Source organism: Fulmarus glacialis, unplaced genomic scaffold, assembly GCF_000690835.1.
Source record: "Fulmarus glacialis isolate BGI_N327 unplaced genomic scaffold, ASM69083v1 scaffold183, whole genome shotgun sequence".
Classification (NCBI taxonomy): domain Eukaryota; kingdom Metazoa; phylum Chordata; class Aves; order Procellariiformes; family Procellariidae; genus Fulmarus; species Fulmarus glacialis.
This window is the reverse complement of record NW_009200774.1, coordinates 19,990-38,974: the sequence shown is the minus strand read 5'-3', so window position 1 is coordinate 38,974 and position 18,985 is coordinate 19,990. Positions and strand designations below refer to the sequence as shown.

General features: G+C 39.2%; 1 protein-coding gene across 3 annotated transcripts in view; it reads right to left on the bottom strand.

Annotated features, from left to right (window-relative positions):
• SH3GL3 (SH3-domain GRB2-like 3) overlaps positions 1-3,912 on the bottom strand; it is a 17,446-nt gene extending 13,534 nt beyond the window's left edge. For 2 of the 3 annotated variants that reach the window (XM_009573699.1, XM_009573698.1), the window contains exons 1-3: positions 3,847-3,912; positions 2,529-2,601; positions 919-1,062 (exon numbers count right to left, since the gene is read on the bottom strand). In XM_009573699.1, coding sequence (XP_009571994.1) covers positions 919-1,062; positions 2,529-2,601; positions 3,847-3,855 — 226 coding nt within the window. In that variant the 5' untranslated portion in view covers positions 3,856-3,912. The remainder of the gene's footprint in view (positions 1-918; positions 1,063-2,528; positions 2,602-3,846) is intronic. The other variant, XM_009573701.1, reaches the window with a different exon arrangement.
• Between the last annotated feature and the right edge of the window lie 15,073 nt (positions 3,913-18,985).

Genomic DNA, 18,985 nt, shown 5'->3' with positions numbered 1-18,985 from the left:
CCTACGCAGCGCCTACTTGGGCTCGAGTGCAAGGTCCCTACGCCTACATAGGTGTTACTATTTCAAGACAATCACTATGTGTAAAATTGCAGTTATTAACAACAGTACATAACAAAGCCATCCAGTTGTGTATTGGCTTCTGCATGCAGTCCCAGCCCATACCACTCTCTCCTATGCCCTAGTCCCCTCTCTTTCCCCAAACCAGGATTCTCCTTTTCTCAGGTATTTCTCCCTGGTTCTCAATCCCAGCCACATCAAAAAGCACCCACTTGCTTCAAGTTCATTCCAGTCAAGCCCACACACTATGCATACTCAACAAGCAAGGCTTCTATCAAGATTTTGGCTGTGAAGTACCAGCATATTTTGAGAGGAAATAGGTAAGATTTGATTCACCAAAGAATTGTAGCATGGCCAAGCTAGAGTTCATTTTCATAAAAACAAGAAAAATGCATATTTAACATGCACTGCTCTAAAGCACAGAAACACCAGATCTTTAAAAAAAAAAAAAAAAAAAAATCACCCAAAGTTACTGTTCATTTTTTTCCACGAGAATTTTTTCCCTTCGTTTACTTCTCAAATATAGAGTAACTGTTTTTATTTAAAGGTTAAAAGAAACACAGTGCATCTAAGAATCACCCTAAATTATTTAGGTTTGGCAACTTCGCAACTAAAATGGTTATGGTAATAATATGAATCATCAGACAGCATCAGTAATAATGTTATCAAATCCACCTGCAATAGAGGTGGACAAATATACAGAAGCATTGTGTTTTGTTAAATTATATCACCCATCCCCCAATCACTGTACTTAACTTTCCCTCTTACCTGCAGTAGCTATTTACATAGGTTACGTCACTGAGTAATATTCTGCAAAGAACTTTATGCTGAAATACTCACAGAGGAGATACACAAACTCACCAAACATAGAATCATCGCCAAGCTCTCTGCCATACCGTATCATGCAGTCTCCTAGGATTCCCTCTGTCTGGGGATAGCCTGTGGTTTTAACCTGTCCTCTGATCTTTGACATAGTGTTCAGCATTCCCAGTTTGGCTCTGTATGCTAAGAGGGACATAAAAAAAAACACTTTTCAAACTAATATATTTAAAGCAATAAATCATTTAACAAGCAACGTCACAAAGTCAGTCACTACGCTGGACTGTAGATTCGTAAGTTTTTTGTTGTCAGTGCTTCATAGTCAAAAGTTGAAATACGATTCCATTCAACAATATGGGTCACATGAAATGTTTATTTATTCCCAACTGAACGAGCATCATTTCTCCAGGCAGATATATAGTGCTTGTCACCTTCTGTGCACATACACCAATACTCACATTCCTTTGCATATTCCTGCTTGTGAACTCCTTGATTAGAAGTATTGCAGAAAGCAAACACAGAATACATACAAGCACAGCCAAAGCCAATTTCATGCGTGCTCTGTCTTGCTTGTGAGAACTCTGCAGAACTTCCCCCCGCCCCCTTTTTTTTGGTTCCAGAAATCACGACAGTAGAAATTTATTCTGCAGAATGGCCTGGTACATACAGATTAATTTATTGTTATCCTGCACGTATCATGACAAAAACATGCATTTATTCTTGGAGAGTTTTCCAATCTACTCCTTACTATTATCACTCAACAGCTTCTTCAACACAGTAACAGCCATAGGCAAGGCATTTCTGAGGACCACGCTGACAAGCTTCACATTGAACATCCCAGCCGGGCCTTGGTAAAGGACTGAATCTTACCATCCTTATGTAGACATAACCTATTAAACTTCTTCAGGGATGTGCATCTCATAAGGTACCCACAAGAGACAGCTATCTCTGAAGTCACTGGTATAGCTGACTGAACAGGAATTCAGTCAGTTCACAAAAAAATGAAGGTTCTTCCAATCGCTGGTTTGGACAGTCAATCAAGGTTATAACAGATAAACTTTGTGACTTGACTGCAAATGTAAACGTGTGTCCTTTCTTGTTTCTTAAAACAACATTTGAAAAACCTCTATTAACTGACGATCCAAAATCCACTGAGACCTAGCAGTGTCCAGAAAATGCAAAACCTCATTCAAATGGGCAAGTAACAGCCCTCTTCCCCATGGCTACATAACCACCAGTACCTCTGATGGCAGCAGCATCTGAGTTAAATTCAATGGCTTTTTATAACTCTGCTAAAAAACATGTTGGCGTTCTCTTCACTTCAGGGATCCGTATCCCACTCCAGGAAATCCAGCACAAATATGAACACACTTGCTGCACCACAGGACCAAGCTGTCCAAGACATGTCATGCATGCGCAACTTACACATGCCCAGTAAAGTAGATGCACCGTGTGCTGCAAGTTGAATGCATCTCAGATCAGACTTACCGTATATAAACTTTACAGTTGTTCATCGCACACACAGCTAAAGTTCTCTAGGACACACATAAGCCTCACAATGATGACCTAATTAGCTTTTATTTACCTAGGATGAATTTCCAAGTAAGAAGACAATGTTCAGCAAAATCCAACACCTATTGTTCCTATCCTACCTGGATTTGGCTGAAGATACTCTGTGGATTTGGATAGAAGCTCCGCTACAGCTTTATTAGTAACATCAATTTTCTGAAAAAGAAAAGTAACACAATTAGCAAAAAGCAAATCAATTACTAGAAAGTTTAACATTTTATTAGACATAATATACTATTCTAGCTGATTATGAAATTTTATTTAAAATACAGCAAATATTGTAGCTTAAAATAAATAGCCATGTCATAGTTATGACAGGATTTTACCAAAAACATATTCATTGGCAGGTAGTACTGGGAAGGAGAGAAGGTTTATATTAAAAGGTGGGCTTGCCTTTCCAGCCCATCAGTCTTGACTACTGCTTACACACTCTAGACTACAATTTTCCGGCCAGCCCAACAGTTGTTACTAAGACTGCTTTTCTCCACAGGTCTGAACACATCCCCCACAATCTTGGGGTCAGGGCCATTTAAAGCAGTAGTTTGCACTGTCTTCCCATTTAATAGTTTCTAAAATGCTATAAAAATCACATTTCTGGTTTGTTTCCCTTCTCCTCCCTTAGGGCCTGCACATTATTTTTCCTCTTATAATGCAGAGAAAGGAAACAATTATTCTGTAGCCAAAGAAACTGAAACCTAGAAACCTGTTTAGATCATAAATTCAAAAGTCCATGTTGGGAAAAAAACAACTCACGCAAGACTTTTTTCCTAAATCTGCCAACAATAAAAGCTGTGACCTAGGTCTACTATGAACATTAAAAAATACACAGAAAGAGAAGCGCAATAAAAAAAGCACAAAAAAAGCAGAAACTGGCAGTAACCTTGTTTAATTTGCAACACAACAGCTAGTAAGTGGAGAGCAAATATCTCCATTTCCACAACAATTCATGTAAATTCCTGAACATGGATTTAAACTAAGAAATACAATTCTGTATCAAGAGAAATTTTGACCCTAGTAGTTAGATTTTTATCATGAATAATATCAGATGGGAAGGCTTCATGATATTTACAAAGGCTTCTTTCTCTAATCTCCCACACAGAGGAGAAAGGCCCCTCGTGATGCTCTGCACCATTCTTGGAGGAGCTTCTCTTCACTGTTGAGAGGTGTCAGTGGAACCTGCTTCCTCTGCTCAGCCAGCCTTTGTGGACGTCTCTTCTCACTTGGCTGAGCTGACAAGGCTCAGGGATAAATTTGCAACTACCCTTGATAATTCTGTTTGGAAGCACATGGGGGGTGCTTCCCCCCACATAAATCTACAATGCCATTCTATCACTTGAAACATGAAACATTTTTGATTCTGCAATAGCTTAATACTGATAAACATAACGTTGCTTTCCTTACCCTTTCCATCTCTTGAAATTCTTCATCTAACTTTGTTCCTTCTGCTCCACTTATTTTTTCACTGAACAACTGTAAAAAGACAAATTTAACAAAAGAATTGCATGATTATTTAATTACAGAATAAATATCTCTGAGAATCACAGGAATTCACTTCAGATTAGAAGATATGCAGCAACCATTTGAGGCAACTGTGCAAGAGAAGAGTAACCTGAGTCTTGGAAGTGAAGCACTCATTTCAAGAGAGACAAAGATACCTGATATGAATCTACAACAGGCAAACAAAAAATGATTTCTCATGCTTAAACAGTCAGTACCCTAAAGGCATGCCTACACTGCAGACTTCAGGCATAAGGACCAGTCTGACTGCAGGTAAATCCAGAATAACCCTTTCAAGGATGTCTCTCCAGCCCTGTACTTCTGAGTACCTTCTGGTCCTGTATGCCATTAGGCTCAGGGATACAACTCCTACTCCTGATGCTGGGAGTTGTGTGCAGTTCTGTGGAAAAATGCTGCACTGTGACCCACCTGTGTGACTGCGCATCTTTATGATACTGAAAACAAATGCCATCCATTCTTCAAAAATGGAAAGCACCAGTTTTAAATAGAGGATTTCAGTAAATCTTCTTAAGATGGCTGAAACATTGTACAACTTCTGTGTAAAAACTCTAGGCTGTCAGACCTGAGTTTGGTCCTCACTGAGTACGTCATGCCTAGGAATAAGCACTTGAGCAGAACTCAGCTACCTGCTTCTTGCAGTGCATGGTACCTGCACTGCAGCAGCATGAAAAGAAAGCCAGAACCTCATCCAGTGTGAAACCGCCTTTGAAAGCATCACTCCACTACGAGAGAAGTGGTTCAACACATATTCAACAAATATTAAACACAAATTCCTAGGATAATTCCTGCAAAATGCTACACATTTCTCTGTTTTAATTTTTAATTTCTCTGTTTTTCATTTTTATCACTGAATCTTGTAACAGCGTAATATAAAATCCAGGCCTAGCTCACTGACTGCTGGTGTTCCCCAAACCTGCCCCCAACAAAGCCTTTTCTTCGTCCCCGGCACCTTCTAAAAGGGAATTCATCTCACTGAATTAAAAGGGCCTCGGAGACTCACATAATCTGAAAATGGGTCACGGCTCTTTGTAGTGCGATGGTTCCGTCTTCTCAGCCACAGCCTGCTCCGCACAGGTGTGCAGAGAGCGCGCTGCCTTGCCAAAAAACAGCGATGAGCTGCTGAGGCAGAGCTGGGAGCTCAGTGGGGCTGACCTTGCATCAATATCACTGCTACCACACAACCAAAAGAACCTGCTTCAGGGAAAATGTGAGTTCAAAGAGAGCCATACTGCTAATTATTTCCATTGGCTTTACAGTAGGACTCGCAATCTTTATGTTTAATATGTCAAGCAGCCCACAAGCTTGTCAAGATTACTTCTCTTCCAGAGCACGGACAGAACAAGCACAAAAGCAGATAAAATAGAGATGGAGATTCCTGTGGGTCATCGTCTTGCTGCTGTAAGACATCACAGCAGAAAAGCAACCTGAGGCCACGCATGGAGAGGGACACTGCCCAGGTCTCCGCAGGTACATCTGAGGAGTCCTTGAGCACAGATGGAGAAAGGTGCATGAAAAGGCTACATGAAAAACAGCCTATCGGAAATTGTGCATCTTCTTTACACTGGCAGTTTCTGTCTTCTTTCTGTGCAATGTTAATTCCTAAAATAATGAATGCCATTTTCCACAGCTTCACACATGTTTTCTTTCTCCATCAGGCAATGAACAGATCTGTGGTTTCCTGAAACCTCTCATGGTGATCCCTTTTCAAAGGCTGAGTGCAGCAGGGGAACTATCTTTCTCAGGCTGAAGTTGCAAAATCCATGTTTAGTAGCAACCCATAGCTGTCTCGTTACAAATAATCCATTTATATGTTGACAAAGAATAAATGCAATGAAGTAACATGACTGCTCGACTGTGAAAGCATAATTAATAATAAATTACTGCACCAAATGACTAAAATAACAAAGTGTCCCACACTTAGAGAGAATAGATCTGAATGTTGTAACAAGAAGCACAAGTGGATGAGTAGAAAGTTCACACACTAACAATAATGCCAGAGAGAAAAAAAAACCTGCACTGGCTCACTGGAAGGCTGACAAAGTCTGAAAAATGCAATTTCTCATTAGGTATACTGGAAGTTGCTATGTTTTCAGTAAATGTCTTAGGGCATACACTATTTATACATTGGCATCCCTTAGCTCTCCCTGGCTTACTGATGGCCATACATGGTCACACACACCTCCGTCGAATAATGTCTGAAACTTAGGCTTACCGTGTTGCTGTTTTTGCCAGGATTGCAGCGGCTGATCCAGGCGTTTGCGCTTGGCTGGTGAGGCTGCACTCCCAGTGCCGGCAGACACGCGCCTCAGCAGCAGGCTGCAGCCTGCTTGCCCTCTTTCCACATCTGCTCAAACGCTGTCGCCCATGCTTAGTTTTGGTTTCTCTTCTGAAATGTTGCAAAATTCTTCACTGTGTTTTGAATGGATAAAATTTGATGCTACTCACAGAGGGAGAAACTATTTGCAGCACTCTGAGTCACTCCTTGCAAGGGGATTACTGGACTTGCTGAAGCAGCAGGGAGTAAGGAAAGCATCTAAGTTAGATCCAGAAGGTCACAGAACAACTGAGACTTCTATGCACCAGCTTTCAGAGAGAGAGATAAGAGATTCTGTGTCTACAATTTGCAGAGAATAATGGAGTAATTTAATTAACAACTTGGTTGATGGGATAGGGTACTCTCCCTGAGAGTCTGGAAGATACCAGCTTGAGGGGAGCAGTTGATGCACCAGATGGTGGGGCTGCTCCTCATAAGGGCCGTGACAGGCTGGAAAAAATGGGCTGACAGTAACTTCATGAAGCTCAAACACAAATGCAAAGTCTTGCACCTGCAATGGAATATCCCCATGCAACAATACAGGCTGGAGGCCAACTGGCTACAAAACAGCTCTGCAGAATAACACCTGCGGTACTGGTGGAAAACAAGTTGAACATAAGTCAGAAGTGTGCCCTTGAGGTGAAGAAAGCCAACCCCATACTGGGCTTTATTAGCAACATCACAGACAGCAGGTCCAGGGAAGTGATAATTTCCCTCTATTTAGCACTTGTGAGACCAGATCGGCAGTACGTGTCCAGTTTGGGCTCCCCAGTACAAGACACTGACATCCTGGGTGAGGCTGGTGGAGGGCCACTGATAGGAGAGGAGACTGGAGCACATGGCATACAAACAGAGAGCTGAGTTTGTTCAGCCTTTAGAAGACGTAAAGTGGGTATCTACCTAGTGGGAGCGTATGAAAAGATGGAGCCTGAACCTTGTGGAAGGACAAGAAGCAACGGTCACAGGTTGGAAACCAAGAAAATCAGACCTGTTAAAAAGGAAAGAAAAAAGAAGAAAAAAAACACCACGAGGGTGGTCAAACACTGGAACAGGTTGTCCAGAGAAGTTGTGGAGCTCCCATAGTTGAAGACATTCAAGCCTTGACTGGACAAGGCCCTGAGCAACCTGCTCTAACAGGACCTGCTTCAAGTGGGAGGCTGGAGTAGGTGCTCTCTGGAGGGCCCTTCAGACCTACCTGGCTCCAATTCTAATTCCATATTTACAGTGACATGTGAATGCAATTCCATAAAGCCAGCCACAGGATCTGCAGACACGGTTTCATATAGACACTGAAAACAACCTCACACACACCTACATCTAGGAGCAAAAGCACTGACCATAAGAAAAAGTTTTGTTCACACACTTTCCCAGTTCTATGATTAGTATTATCATTAATGATACTGCAATTTCTAGCCCAAGAAGACACTTCTTCAATGATACTTACTCTGAGCTGTAATTTCCTTTGAAAAGGGAGACTGCCTCGGTGCTCAGAGAGATACCGTAAAGAATGATTCCTTGAAGTCTGTAAGCTGTCTGCTGACAGTAAAAATTGGTACAAAGTTCTAATGGTTATCATTAAATTCTTAAGCTAGCACTGTAGCTTATTTCATATTGGTATAATCGGGATCAGCTTTACTATTCTCACATTTAGGAACACAAAAGCTTTTGTTCTGATCATACTGAATTTAGGACTTGCAAAACTAGCACCACCACTCTCCCAATTAAAAGTCACAGGATTCCCAATTAATTATTGAAAATGGATGCACAAAGGAGACAGCTGCTGAGTTTTAGTTCTCCAACTATTTGCTGAGCACCATTTACATGCATTATATCAAGCTGCAAAATGCTTTGAACTTAAACAGAAGCATGCCCAACTGTAGGGCTGTGTAATTATGTGGCAATATGTATCAGTTTTTACGAGTCAGCTAATCAAAGGCGAAACTGCTACCATCACATAAGGCATGTACTTCGAGGGAGCTTGGAACTACTTGTACAGGAAGAATCCTTCATCTCCAAATTCGGAAGCTATGTGCCATGGATTCTGCCCCTTTTCACTAGACAGGGCCAGAGGCAGAATTTGGGGCTCTGAAAAACCCAGTTCTTGCCATGGGGGCACCACTACCTTACTATTCCATTGCCAGGTCAGAAGCTAAAGCCATTCATCAGTCATATTTCTGGTGGAACTAATCAGGTTTCCTCTGGATCAAAATTTACACCCAGAGAATAGCTGTGAAATGAGAAAGATTTCTTCCTCTCTGGTGTCTGTGCAACTCCCTCCATCACACTTGACATATCAGAGATAGCAAGGAGGAAAAAAAAAACCCCACCCTAAATATGAACACGAAAACACTTTCAAATCAGCCATTGTATTATCACCTCTCATTTGTAGTTATAAACGACAGGCAACTACCTTTTATTGTAGAACTTGCATGCTCTATATAATAGAAGAGGAGACGACCTTTTTGCCTGAAGAAATACTGCCGTTTGTACACAAACGCTCCCTGCTTGGAACTTCTTCCTAGATCCTACTGTTCTTTTTAATATTGAAAAACTAAATATGATGATGTATTATAGACAATCAAAAAGTCTCTGGTGGGCTTATGTGGAATCTTCTAGGAAGACAAATCTGGAAAAAAACCAAATAGCTCTTGGAAGAGACACCTCCAGATATTGTGATTTCTATTTAAGTTCTGTATATCCAGCTACTATTCAAAATGCAAATTGCAATTTTGTTATACAGTCTTAAAAGACTAAATATTTATCTGCTAAGGAATTTATATTCCAAGAAATTCTCTGAGAAACCATTTTTTCAATAAACCTAATATTAAGATTTTGTTCTCACACTAGTTCTTTGTTACTCTAATTTCTTTGAGATAATGTAATTTTCTTTTGATTTGTTCTGTTGTAATGAAGCATGAATGCAGCACATGAACTGTCTACAGTTTAAACTAAAATCTCCGGCTCACCAAAACTCTAAACTCAAGCTTTCATGTAATTTTTCAGTACTTCTATTTTAAGTATGTTAAGATTTATCTTTCTTATTGCACAGGAATAGTACATTTCACCATTCTCATATGGATTACAAAAACGAGCTTCAGAAAAATGCTGTCTTTTACTAATGTTTTGTACATCATATCCACTAAATTACAGTACTTTTTCATATTTCACTGAGGAAGGTTACTGAACATGAGAAACTGCCAAAAATATCCCAGATCAACAGAGAGCTGATAAAACTCTCAGAACAATTACCCTATTTTTTTATATATCCACTGGGTATTTTATAATACAAGTCAATAGGATTCTTGCCAGCCAATACTTGCACACATGTTCTGACCTTCTGTTTCACTTGTTTTGCCTTTCTTTTGCAACAGTCATTAACTGGGATTGAACCATCACAGGTTTTTTGTTGTTATTCAGCTACTGTTGAAACAAGTGGAGCAGAAGTCGTCCTTAACTGGCCAGCAAAACTCTTTTGTACATAACTGGCCAAGAAATCATCAAATACTATTTAATGACTGAATGAAAGGTATCATATTCTATTAAAGACTTAAGAGCTTTTAATGACTTTTCACAAAGTAACAGCATTTATTTTGTTCTGAAGGAGTATCTACTGAAATTATCTGTTGAAACTTTAACGGGATGGAAAATTCCTACATTTGTCATAAATACGCACACTGTCAAACCCATGAGACAAAACCTAGATTTTAGGAAAAATCTTTTAACAAAAAAGCCAAAGCTATGAAAACACTTTAAATTTATTCCCTTCTCTCTAAAGAGGAAGTAAGCAGTCAACCGGGAAAACTAATAGATTCATCGCAAAGTTAACGCATAGAAAGACAGGAAATAATACAACTATATGGCTACATTTCCCACAGAAACATATAACTGGGCCAAACTGCACAAATACGTTAAGATATATCTTTAAATACAGTACTTAGTACAAAATACTACATTCCAGTATGGTTAATGCATAATAGTTACACTTCTCTTAATAAATCATTAAAACTTCCAGTTATTGCCCTGCAACCATGTAATCGTTTCGTTTGGTGTTAAATTATTATGCATAGAGGATTTAATGCAATGTGACAATACTAATAGCTTTCTGAAGAATCTTATTAAAGCCTATCATAAACAATGGGAAGAATAAGGTGGCAGGCAAGATGCCTTCTGGCTAAAGCAGAATTTACTTGCAGTGTTCAACCTCCTGAGGGGAGAGATTTTCTTTTTTGTCCTTTTCCAGAATGCTCCATCAGATTAGAGAACCAAGATGCCAGCCTGTCTTCTACATCAAAAGTAGTTTAACCTCAAGTATCTGTTATTCCCTCTTTTGTGCTTCTAAGTTCTACCACAATGCTATGTATATTACCTGTTTTATTTTCCTCCTGATTGCTATATTTCATATAGATTGCTAATTCCCACACTGAAAAAGAAGGTTACTACTAGTTCATATAGTGCAGACTACCAAGAACTTGAACCTACAACACAGCTTACTTAATGTCTTGCATCTTAGCACATCTTTAATAACATAAAGGAGTACACACTAGCAGAGCCATCTGCACAAAGTTTGCCACTGTGATAGAAAAATACTCTTTAAAAAAAGAACAAAATATTCTGCTTTATTGACTAGGTGAGCATCCAAAATGAATGGGCAGCTTATAGACACCCCTGTGATTGACTTCTAGAGATCTACTGAAGGTCTGAGTGCTCAGAAGAAGTGCCCCACGCTGAGAAACTAAACTAAGATGCACATTTTCAAACACAGATCTAAACAAGACTAAAGAAACACAGCACTTGGCCCCTGGAACAGCTGCAGAGGATGCCGAAACAAACCAGGTATGAGAATGGCAGCCTCTTCAAGTTTCTCCTCCTGCACCAAGAATGTCCCAAGACAGGGCCCAGAGCCATGCAGAGGCAAGGATGTCAGAACCACTAAAAGTAGAAAATCATCTGCAAATGAAAATGAGTAATATACACCCAAAAAGATATTTTTCTCAGGCTCCTTAAAAAAATACAACGAGTGAAAAAGTCAAATTATAAAAGTGTACCAGTACTTGAAGTTGTTCTTTTAATTATATTGACACAGCTCATACTATCCTAATGCTTTGGAGAAAATCCAAACCTCTTATTTTAGAGGTTAAGCACTAAACGATGGCAAGAACTCTTTGGTTGCCTCAGTACATTGTGTTTTCAAAGAAAACAAAAATATTCTTGTTCTGATGTACTTGAAAGAAAAAAGATTTATTCTGCCCCCCAAAATAAATAAGGGGTCCACTACAAAGTGCATATGTTTCAGTCTTGCAAATACAGAACACTCTGGCTTGCCTGCAGCAAATCATTTAAGTTCATACTTCAGTAGGTGCTTAAGTGCTTTGCTGGATCAAGACCGGAGTGCTCAGCACCTCGTAGTATCAAGCTCAAAGGGTCATCACCTTTACATGGAGTATTTTATAACTTTTTCTTCTACTAAACATTCAGCTAGCAGTAGCACGGATTTCTGCAAAGCACTTGGCAAAACAGTAAAAAAGATTTCTGACAGCAACAGAGAGAACTGGGTTTTTCTGAAAAAATTAATCAAGCAGCTGAATTGGGTTCTACTGCTATTTAATCAAAATTATGGAGTGCAAGAAGCTGCGCCCTAAAAATCAAACACTTGTTATTGCTTTGATGGCTACAGGAGTGGTATAAAATATCCCTGAATTCAACAACACTTGTACATGGGTATTTAAGAAAGCGAAGCTCTCTCTTTTGCTAACAGTTTATGCATAACTATAAAATGTAATATAGCATTTTGGAATTTATGAGAGACATTAAGACTGATTAAAAATTATAATCATATAAAAAAATTATAACAGCATTCTGGCAGTACCTATGGCAGAGTACATTTTTATACAAACGCAGGGAGACAAAGAAGTGTTGCATACAATTGGATGATTCTCTTGTAATTCATTACCCATCACAAACAGCTGAACCAGAACTCCAAAACACCACATCCATGGCCATAGGAATTCATGTCCTAGTGTTTCACTGAAGATCTCTATTCCCAGATATTTAAAGTAGAAATATAAAGTATGAACTGTAGGATGTGCCTGTACTTCAAAGACACCTCATGATTATGCCCACACTATACTGAGTAAAGAAAGGGCATGCCCTACATCTGAACTTCCTTTAGGGATTTCTGATGGACCCAATAGCAAATCTTGTCCCAGGAGCCAACAAAATCAAAATACCAGAGAGAGTTGTATTTTTTAAAAATACGAAGGATTTTAAATATATGTGCTACATTTAAGGACACTAAGATAAATATGATTAAAATATTTCTTAAATATTTTCTGATTTTAAAAATTGCATACAACTTATAAACATGAAAAATAAAAACTGAACCCCATTTCATTTTCAGAGAACAGATTTAGGTAGGAAATTCCATTTACATAACAAAAAAAACCCCAGGCCATCTAAAGGACACCAGGAATCTCAAGGGCCTGTTTCCCAAGAAGCAAAACATACTTTTTCTACCAAGAGATCTCTGAATCACACAAAGTTGAAGAAATGCATGAAAGTACTGCCAGAGTGTTTATATTCAGGAAGAACATTCCTATGTCACTAATATTTATGAACCCTTTATTTCATTAATTGTAACTTCTCAGACAACAGGAGCAACAAGATCACAGTCAATTATTTTTAGAAAGACAGATGAACTGAATTATAAAAGGATACGCCAGATAAAGAGGAATAGAAGAGAAATACGTTTGCAACACGACTCGCCTGGGAAGCAGGGATCTGAGGGTGTCCCCATATGTGTACTTCCCGCACGGTGATGTTCTGTGAGCTGCTGGTGTAACGTTAACTCATCTTCAAGCATGTCACTGTTAATGGGTCGCATGCAGATCTACGTAAAGCATTATTATTAAGGCTGCCTTCTAACATGAAGCAAGTATTTCACAGCTGAGCATGACCCAAAGTGTAGAGAAGTCCAGCCAGGCAATCAGCTGAGACCACGACAGTCAACTCTACAGCTGCCAGTATCAACAAGAAGGGACCCAGTCCATCAAAACTCCCCATATGTTCATAAAGAAAAAAATACCCATTCACATCATGGAACGTAAGGTCTGCAGCTACCACGCTGAATCAATGAACAGCCACAGCTGTTGAGCTGCAACAGCACAGTTCTGGCAAAGGTTCAGAAGTGGCAGCTTAGTTTTATTTAGAAAGGAAGCTCAAATAGTGCAAGCCATGTATTCTGGGATCAAGAAAGCCCTTACAAGCACTGGTACATACAGGAACATCTCAGCAATGACAGAACTCCCCGCTGATGTCGAGTTTCAGCAGGCAATCGAGACACACCTCACAGAGACAATCCAAGACGTCTTTCAGCAAAAAATCTCACCAACTGATCAACCGGAGGTTCTATTTTCAAACTAATGGTGTTAGAAACTTTATGCAGACAAGAATTTCCACTGATTTCCATTCTTTTATGTACCGTTCTGTATCGCTTCTGTATCACTTAGTGTGATCTCTCCTAACTTAAATCAATTGGTATGCGTAAGGACTGCTGAAGACACCTAGGTACATGTCAAAATGTATTTAATCAATCTAACAGCCTTTGCTTGGGAAACCATGTCGAAGAAAAAGGAAACGGCACAGACCCCAAGAACATGACATAAACGAGGTTACTGGTTGATGAGTGCTCCCTTTTCTTCAGGAAGGACTACACAATCAAAAAAAGATGGAAGAAAAAAAAACGTTAAGAGTGTGATTAGTTGAACAACCTATATGATTCTGTGTAATCTAAATAAAACATTCTGCCAGTTGGGAGTATTATCACAACAGATAGGTTTCAAAAGAGAAGGGTACACCATTTTGGCAAAGCTAGTGAGTGCTGTACATAAAGATCTGCCATACAGTCTATATGATGTGGGTGTTTGACCATTTCTGTAAGTTCCTAGCATCCTTGCAATTCTTTCTGCTGACATAACTCTGGCATGCATGAAATATTTTTTGATTCCTGTTCTTTCAAGGAAAAGAAAAAAAAAAAGGAAACACACACAAGTATATCAAAGGTCTTGACAGACCTGCAAGATTCTGTGTGTGTGCTTTAGAAACTCGTCATCTCTAAAGTAGGCAGCAAACGATGTAGTAACGCCGTGTGCTCTAAGAAAAGATCTACAGCTGATAAGGTAAGATGAAGTGTCTGGCATTAAACAATTAAGTCATCTTAAGAACAGGACCATCTAATGAAAATTACTTATAACTCAATTTGTTATTTGCTATATCAGTGGAAAAAAAAAATTAAATCTCCTTTCTTTGACAGCAATACTCAGAACTTACCCCATATGACTCCTATGCTCTTTCTAATATTTCTCATATGCAATTTTTTTGCCAGAATTTAGGGTTTGGTTATGTTTTTCACTAATTTAGTAACGGAAACATCAGACATTACATTATAGCTCTGATACTCCTTAAAGCTGTTCTGCAGAAAACTAGATGCAAGAAGTCTGTGCCAGAAAGTAAATTCTAAGTAGGGTCAGGAATGCTAGGCACTTGCTGTTACTTGGTCAACACTCAAAATCCTGTACCCAGCTGATCCCAGTCAGTACACAATCAGGCAGCCTTTTAAATTAACCTTATTAACAAAATCCAGCCAAAGTATGTGTAAATACAGACTGTGTAATCTAGACTTATAAAGAAGTCTGCACATTGAGAAGGGTGCTGACTCTTCCTCTAAGAAAGCATGCTCCTTTAAAGTTCTTAACATATTTCAGAATATTTCATCTTCACTATGTAATGGTCAGTTTAAATCTTTCTGTGACACTCCAAAGGTCTCGAGTCTCTCGTTAAAAGAAAGCCACTTGTGCTGCTGATACTGCTTGTTCACAGGTCTGGATTCCAGTTTTTTGGCTCACAGCAAGAGCTACTTATTAGCTACTGCTATAGCTTTTGATGCTACAGGAAAACGAGGAACAAATTGGTACAGATTGAACCACACATCCAAGCTCCTAATATGCCAATAATTTGGGGGGGGGGGGGCGGAACTGGAAGCCTAAGTACTTGACTGAATTTAGGTTGAACTGACTTGTCCTTGGCCACACAGTAAACAAGTAGTAACTCTGAAATTAGAATGCCAGAGTCCCAGATCGCCACTCTTTGCCCTGAAGAATGCTGTCTTACATAAAATATTCTATATGTATTTCTGAACAAGCAAAGCAAGCGAAAGTTATGTTACGGGATACAAATTGCGAGTTGTCAATTACTCCACAATCATTAAATTTATTATAAGAATGCAATTCCAGATTTTGTCAGAGAGCAAAATTTAAAAATGAGTGTACAATCTGTGCAAGAAAGGTATTTTTATTGTAGACAGTCTGTTAGAAAAGTGAAATGAAAAGTGCTTACACCTGTTTTCCATGTTCAAACTGATATGACTAGATGTTTCAAATTTTCAAATTTTGAGTGGTAATACTTTTAAAATCTGCAAAATGATGTTGGTCTCCTGCTGATCTATGCAATCATGGATTATTCTGGTTCCTAAATAACTGCAACCTTACGAAAGAGAAAATACATACAAAAATCTGCATTCGGTCCAAATATGCAATATTTTAGTTAGAAAGCTGAACAGTTTGCTCAAGATTATATGAGACAGTTCTGACACCAATTAGGAACTGAATAAACTCCGTGCTGTCCAGCTGAACACCTTTGTCTTAAAACCAAACTTCAGAAAACATTATATCAAAGCTACCTGAAATTGTACACAAAGCAAGGAACATTTTACACTAACATAAGTTTAACTGACTCTGCAATTATGGGATTCACTGGGTTTTTTTGTTTTTTGGGTTTTTTTGTTGTGATTTTTTTTTTTTTTTTACATAATAGATCCTAGACTAACTGAATATTAATGTTAAATACTGATTGTGCAAGTAAATAGAAAAGACTTGCTCTCTTGTGCTGATTGAGAGATTAATGAACAATTAGCATAAACATAAAGGCAATATTTTACACAATATTCCTTAGTTCAGTCACTTTTACACTTTTTTCAGTCACTTCTATCTTTTTTTTCCCCCCTTCTTTCTTAAATGTAAATCTATCAGAGCTCAGCAACAAAACCATGCTAAGCTGGAATTTGTAAAATTGATGTCTTCACAATAAATATGACACATAACAACATCATGCCATTAAACCTGCCCATCTGTGTCAAAGGATCTCTTCGCCACGCAAGTCAGAAGGTACAAGGATTAACAAGTTTCCCCTTTGCCTCACAAATACAGCAAGTGAGGGGAAACATGAAAGGAAGATACAAGCAAAACAGTATTTATGAAATAACTCAATGGCTCAGCAGACTGGAATGGAATGCTATTTCCTATTAAATTGAATACGCTTTTGCTTCAAAAGAATAGAATCAACAGTTTTTATATGCACACACATGTGCGTACACATACGCGCGTATACCCCCCCCCATCCATATCCCCTCTAGAAACCCAAGAGGTATTAGGCCCTGGATGCTTTTGAAGACTCCACCAAGTGCTTACCTAAATCTCTAGGCATGTAAATACTTCTTAAGAGTCTAGCCCAAGAGACTCATCAGAGAAGCACACAGGACTCAACACTGCCAAAATACGAGCTCTGTTTAATTTCAGATTCTAGTCATAAACAGCTGACAGCAGCTAAGCTAACTACTACCACCTTATCATTCCTTAATGCCTTCTTTTCAAGCAATATTTTGTCCTTTTGTTTCTTCTAGCACAGCATTCTCTTATTCACATTCATAAATAATGGCTGGATAGGTGGAGAGTATTTTCTTAAACAATCCACAGTGTAGAATCATCAGTATGCCTTAGGGCATACATACAGTTTAGGACAGTGTATGGTCTACAATTATCACATAGGAAACACTTCAGAAATTACCAATATTTAAACTATTGCTTGACTACAGAGTTACCTGTGCATGTCTGGATCCAAAACATATTTGCAAACTACCGTGTATATTTAAAGATCCATAGCACTGTGGCCTAATACATTTCAAATGGCATTAAGAATTCTGACAATCAGCAAATACTTTTCTACAAAAACAAGCTATGTGTTTAAAAAATTACACAAAAAGTTGAATACTCTAGAAAGAAGGCAAACTTGCACAACAAAGCTCAGATCAATGGCTCCTGGCTTGGAAGCACTCTGCCAGTGCAAATGAACAGACACGCTTTTACAAAGAAACACTGTATGATTATTTGTAAAGCAACGGCAATCCTACCTACCCAAAAGGCACATGTAATAATATTAAATTATAAACATAAGTCCCATTGTCTACAGCATTCTTTTTCTGCAATGGATTCAGTAATTTCTTCTGGGAGTTCCCTACCCACCTCACCTCCTTTTGTTACCTCTCAAATCCCAGTCCTTCGTGCTAGTAAAATTAGCTCAAGTTGGCACTTCTCTCACCGGTATCACTAGTGCCAGAGTTTGCAAAAATGAAGGTTTAAAGGAAACCATGGCAGAAATTATTACTTTTGAAAGGGTAGCACATTTAATGCTTCATAATAATTTCATTTGGAATCCTATTTAAAACATTAGCACTTTAAATTTATGTATTTCATTTGTGAATCTGTGAGAATTTAGCTCTACTTTCTGTAGAGGTTTGCTGCAAATTCTCCTTTCAGCCTGAGGATCCCAGTTTCAGAGCCTTTGGCGAGAGGTGGCCCGTAGCTGTACCAATCATTCTCTGACAGCCAACACAGTTCTGATACTGGAAAAGAGGCACAGGAATGAAACATGTCCCTGGCAAGAAGGGATATAGCAACTCAGTGTATTCCCTAGGCAGCCACTACCAGCTGGGTTCCCAGAGCCCTAGTGACAATTAAAAGCTTGCTGAAGCTCTCAGTGTGTCCTGGTTTCAGCTGGGATAGAGTTGATTTTCTTCCTAGTGGCTGGTATAGTGCTGTGTTTTGGATTTGGTATGGCAGTAATGTTGATAACACACTGATGTTTTAGTTGTTGCTGAGCGGTGTTTGTACTGGTCAGGGACTTTTAAGCTTCCCGTGCTCTGCCAGGTGCAGGGGGGTTGGGAGGGAGCACAGCCAGGACAGCTGACCCAGGCTGGCCCAGGGGGTATTCCATACCATATGATGTTATATATAAGTATATAAGCTGGGGGAAGAAGGAGGAAGGGGGGGATGTTCAGAGTGATGGCTCACTTAACAGGGGGGAGTGAGTGAGCGGCTGTGTGGTGCTTAGTTGCCAGCTGGGGTTAAATCACGACACAGTGCAAGGCTGAAGTACCTCCTCCGAACCATCAAGGTTAAATCAATGCCACAAGTTCAAATACCAAGGACAAAGTCTGGTCTTTGTTAGAGTATCATTGTCTTCATGAAATTGAGAAAAATAAGAGTTTGGCTCAGTGTTCAAAAACTGAAACATGAAGCAGGGAAGGGGAGAGCAAGAAAATCACTTTACCACTGACAACTATTGTATTACACACAGCTCTGTGCCAGGGGCAGCCAGCTCTATTAAGGCACTAAACTGTGTCAGGTTTTCCTGGCAGTCCTGTTTGCATGCTTACCTCACATTACAGTACAGAAGTGCAGAGCTGTCACTTTCTCCCATCTCTTCAGTATTTCTACTCAGCTTTGTAGATTTTCTCTCTCAGAAACACTACACCAACCATGCATCCCGAGATACGTTTTCTCCTCATGCACTAATCACTGGTACCTCTGCGCTTCTTTT